General features: G+C 43.7%; 1 protein-coding gene across 1 annotated transcript in view; it reads right to left on the bottom strand.

Annotated features, from left to right (window-relative positions):
• The window catches only part of RYR3 (ryanodine receptor 3), a 417,605-nt gene that overhangs the window by 109,498 nt on the left and 303,079 nt on the right, over positions 1 to 5,028 (bottom strand). The window contains 2 exon segments of the mRNA XM_015557536.1: positions 1,829 to 1,896; positions 2,394 to 2,509. Of these exon segments, the coding sequence (XP_015413022.1) occupies positions 1,829 to 1,896; positions 2,394 to 2,509 (184 nt within the window).

Genomic DNA, 5,028 nt, shown 5'->3' with positions numbered 1-5,028 from the left:
TCCACCTAATTTTTTTAAATTAAAAATTATTATTTTCCCTTTCTCTACTTTATTGATGAGATAGGAGCTTCAGAGAGGGTAAGTCATATGCCCATGGTCTCAAAGCAAAACAAAGGGAAAGTTAAAATAGGACAAGTTATATGAAAAAAATGACAAGTGGTTCAATCAAACCCAGCATGGAAACCAAGCATGAAACTGATTTTTTTGAAGTTGAGTGGGGTGGGGAGGGACCTCTGCCACTGTTTCCTCCCCACATATCCTAAATGAATCATGGACAGCTACGGTCTGAGGGCCTCATTCCTTGATAAAGAAATATCAAATTCTTTGATACAGTGAGATGTCATGAGAAGCATACATGTTTGTGACATATTGCAAGGATACTTACCCAAATGGGCAATAAACTCTTGAGCAGAATCAACATATTTCAGGATCTTCTTCAAAAATTTATAGGCAAACCTCTTTTCCATGGAGGAGGCATCCAGCTCCATATCCTTCATACCTCTAAGGTCGGAAGCGGGTAAACCCCGGGAAGCAACAGAGATAACCACGTGACTTTGGTGCATCAGCAATCCTGCCTGCATTGACTTCATTTTCCAAATGTGAATCCTTATTCTGGCTCAGTGGCTCGACCCATTTGACTAATTTCCCTTTGTACTTGGGACTGCCTTTCTGAGCACGTGACACCTGTGCTACAATAATTTCTGAAAATATTTTTTTTTCTCAAAAATATCTTTATTATTTATTCAACAAATATTGAGCTGAGAATAAGTCAGAGAAGCAAGCAAGAACCCCCGCCCTCCTGGAACTTACATGCTAGCTATAGACAGACAAAGAAATTATAGAAAACAATATATAAATTATATGGAATGCTTGAAGTTTATAAGTTTTGTGAAAAAAAGGAAAGAAAAATTAAAGCAGGATGAAGGCTGAGAGTGTAGCAGTCTAATTTTTAAGTTGATAATTTTGTATGGACCTGGAATAATGTTATAGATATACAAATGGCCCTTGGCAGAAAAAAGGTTCCCCACCCCTGCACTACCCAGTGAATCTGTTTCTAACACATTTTCCTCTTCTATGCCTGAACTCAGAGGTCCTGGTGTATGTGAAAGGATAAGACCACCAATGAGCACAGACCTGAGTCAACATTGTCAGGGGGCTCCTGTGGGCCACCTGCACTGAGACATGACTTCCTGGGCATGGCATCCAACAGGTACCTGGTCCAGCAATACTAGCCTGGCACATCTATCACTGCTTCTCAGAACATAGCTGACCCACAGCTGCCCATGCAATTAGTCTTCTGAATGGGGTTGTCTGACAGAGACTGCTCACTGGCACCCAGATTCATCCCCTCATCTTTCTCTTAGCAATAGAAACCCCCATGTTTTAGGCACGAGATCACCAAACTGGAGAATGCACGATCCAGTCTCCCTTCTAGCTAGGTGAGGCTAAAGTGACTAAGTTCTAGCCATTGGGATAGAGCTTTTAAAAAAGTAGCAGCTTGACCTCCCCTCTCCCTTCCCCCTTTCCCACAGATATGGTACCAGTGAGCCTGTTAGGACCACAGGGACACAGACCGCACCGTAAGAGACGGTGGAGCATCAGAGAAGAGCCTGAGACTCTGGGTGATGCATGGAGCAGAGCGGGCTGGCTGCCTCCTCGGACCACTGTCCTGCCTCGGGAATGTTCCACAGGAGAGAAATAGGAGAAATGTCTGTCGCATTGGAGCCATTGGAGTTTTGGATATCTTTGTGTGGTCGGCTTAATTTGTACCCTAAACCGTAGGGATCCTAAGAAGAAAGTAATTAGATATGCACAGAGAGTCACTTACTTTGGCAAAGAATTTGATCTCCTGGTCATGGGGAGACCTTTCAGTTTTCCCACTGATGACAATGGCTTCTACAAAGACACAAGTAACACCAAGTTGGTCAGAATTAAAAAACAGGAACCAGTTACAGCGTTTTAGAAGCAGAGCAGCTCTTCTCAAGGCCACGCACGAACAGGCCATCTGTCCACCTAATTTTTTTAAATTAAAAATTATTATTTTCCCTTTCTCTACTTTATTGATGAGATAGGAGCTTCAGAGAGGGTAAGTCATATGCCCATGGTCTCAAAGCAAAACAAAGGGAAAGTTAAAATAGGACAAGTTATATGAAAAAAATGACAAGTGGTTCAATCAAACCCAGCATGGAAACCAAGCATGAAACTGATTTTTTTGAAGTTGAGTGGGGTGGGGAGGGACCTCTGCCACTGTTTCCTCCCCACATATCCTAAATGAATCATGGACAGCTACGGTCTGAGGGCCTCATTCCTTGATAAAGAAATATCAAATTCTTTGATACGGTGAGATGTTATGAGAAGCATACATGTTTGTGACATATTGCAAGGATACTTACCCAAATGGGCAATAAACTCTTGAGCAGAATCAACATATTTCAGGATCTTCTTCAAAAATTTATAGGCAAACCTCTTTTCCATGGAGGAGGCATCCAGCTCCATATCCTTCATACCTCTAAGGTCGGAAGCGGGTAAACCCCGGGAAGCAACAGAGATAACCACGTGACTTTGGTGCATCAGCAATCCTGCCTGCATTGACTTCATTTTCCAAATGTGAATCCTTATTCTGGCTCAGTGGCTCGACCCATTTGACTAATTTCCCTTTGGGACTGCCTCTCTGAGCACATGACACCTGTGCTACAATAATTTCTGAAAATATTTTTTTTTCTCAAAAATATCTTTATTATTTATTCAACAAATATTGAGCTGAGAATAAGTCAGAGAAGCAAGCAAGAACCCCCGCCCTCCTGGAACTTACATGCTAGCTATAGACAGACAAAGAAATTATAGAAAACAATATATAAATTATATGGAATGCTTGAAGTTTATAAGTTTTGTGAAAAAAAGGAAAGAAAAATTAAAGCAGGATGAAGGGGCCTGAGAGTGTCTGAAGTGGGGGAGAGTGGATTGTAGGGTTAAACAGAATAATCAGTGCTGCTCTCCTGAGGTGCAGGATATCGGAGTAAAGGCTTGAGGGAGATGAGTGAATGTGCTTACGGACATCTGGGGAAAGAGCTTCGCATCATAGGGAGCGGAGATGCAAAGGTCCTGAGGCGGGAGCATGTATGCTGAGTTGAAGGCATATGGCAGAGGCCAGTGTGGATGGCATGGAAGTGAGCAGGCAATCAGGAGGGTGTAGGTGGGGGGGGAACTAAATCATTAGGGCCCTGTATGCTATCCTTTGAATTTTGCTTTTGCTCCGAGATGGGAGGCTATTGAAAGCTTCGAATAGAGGAATGACATGCTATGACTTCCACTGTAACAGAGCTACTCTAGTACTAGGTTTAAAGTTGACTGTGGGGACAAGGGTTGAAACAGGGAGCCCAGGAAAAAGGTTCCCCACCCCTGCACTACCCAGTGAATCTGTTTCTAACACATTTTCCTCTTCTATGCCTGAACTCAGAGGTCCTGGTGTATGTGAAAGGATAAGACCACCAATGAGCACAGACCTGAGTCAACATTGTCAGGGGGCTCCTGTGGGCCACCTGCACTGAGACATGACTTCCTGGGCATGGCATCCAACAGGTACCTGGTCCAGCAATACTAGCCTGGCACATCTATCACTGCTTCTCAGAACATAGCTGACCCACAGCTGCCCATGCAATTAGTCTTCTGAATGGGGTTGTCTGACAGAGACTGCTCACTGGCACCCAGATTCATCCCCTCATCTTTCTCTTAGCAATAGAAACCCCCATGTTTTAGGCACGAGATCACCAAACTGGAGAATGCACGATCCAGTCTCCCTTCTAGCTAGGTGAGGCTAAAGTGACTAAGTTCTAGCCATTGGGATAGAGCTTTTAAAAAAGTAGCAGCTTGATTAAAGTTGACTGTGGGGACAAGGGTTGAAACAGGGAGCCCAGGTAGGAGGCTCTTTCATGATGACAGCATGGAGGTGGTGAGAAGTGATCAGATATTAGGTATGTTACAGGCAGAACCATCAGAATTTCCTGAAGGATTGGATGTGGGCTGGGAGAAAAAGAGGAGAGCCAAGGTTTCTGGCTTGAGTAGCAGCTTGACCTCCCCTCTCCCTTACCCCTTTCCCACAGATATGGTACCAGTGAGCCTGTTAGGACCACAGGGACACAGACCGCACCGTAAGAGACGGTGGAGCATCAGAGAAGAGCCTGAGACTCTGGGTGATGCATGGAGCAGAGCGGGCTGGCTGCCTCCTCGGACCACTGTCCTGCCTCGGGAATGTTCCACAGGAGAGAAATAGGAGAAATGTCTGTCGCATTGGAGCCATTGGAGTTTTGGATATCTTTGTGTGGTCGGCTTAATTTGTACCCTAAACCGTAGGGATCCTAAGAAGAAAGTAATTAGATATGCACAGAGAGTCACTTACTTTGGCAAAGAATTTGATCTCCTGGTCATGGGGAGACCTTTCAGTTTTCCCACTGATGACAATGGCTTCTACAAAGACACAAGTAACACCAAGTTGGTCAGAGTTAAAAACAGGAACCAGTCACAGCGTTTTAGAAGCAGAGCAGCTCTTCTCAAGGCCACGCACGAACAGGCCATCTGACAAAGTATCTTTTATTTTACAAAGGACTTTACAGTTCCGCTGGTTAGTTACTTCCTGTGTCAGTTCTCTAAGCTGTTTCACTATCCATTTCTCCACTTAATTTTTTTAATTAAAAATTATTATTTTCCCGTTCTCCACTTTATTGATGAGAAAGGAGCTTCAGAGAGGGTAAGTCATATGCCCATGGTCTCAAAGCAAAACAAAGGGAAAGTTAAAATAGGACAAATTATATGAAAAAAAAGACAAGTGGTTCAATCAAACCCAGCATGGAAACCAAGCATGAAACTGATTTTTTTGAAGTTGGGTGGGGTGGGGAGGTATCTCTGCCACTGTTTCCTCCCCACATATGCCTAAATGAATCACGAACAGCTACGGTCTGAGGGCCTCATTCCTTGATAAAGAAATATCAAATTCTTTGATACAGTGAGATGTCATGAGAAGCATACATGTTT

The sequence above is a fragment of the Myotis davidii genome, unplaced genomic scaffold, assembly GCF_000327345.1.
Source record: "Myotis davidii unplaced genomic scaffold, ASM32734v1 scaffold46, whole genome shotgun sequence".
Lineage (NCBI taxonomy): Eukaryota > Metazoa > Chordata > Mammalia > Chiroptera > Vespertilionidae > Myotis > Myotis davidii.
This window is presented reverse-complemented; position numbering and strand designations above follow the sequence as displayed.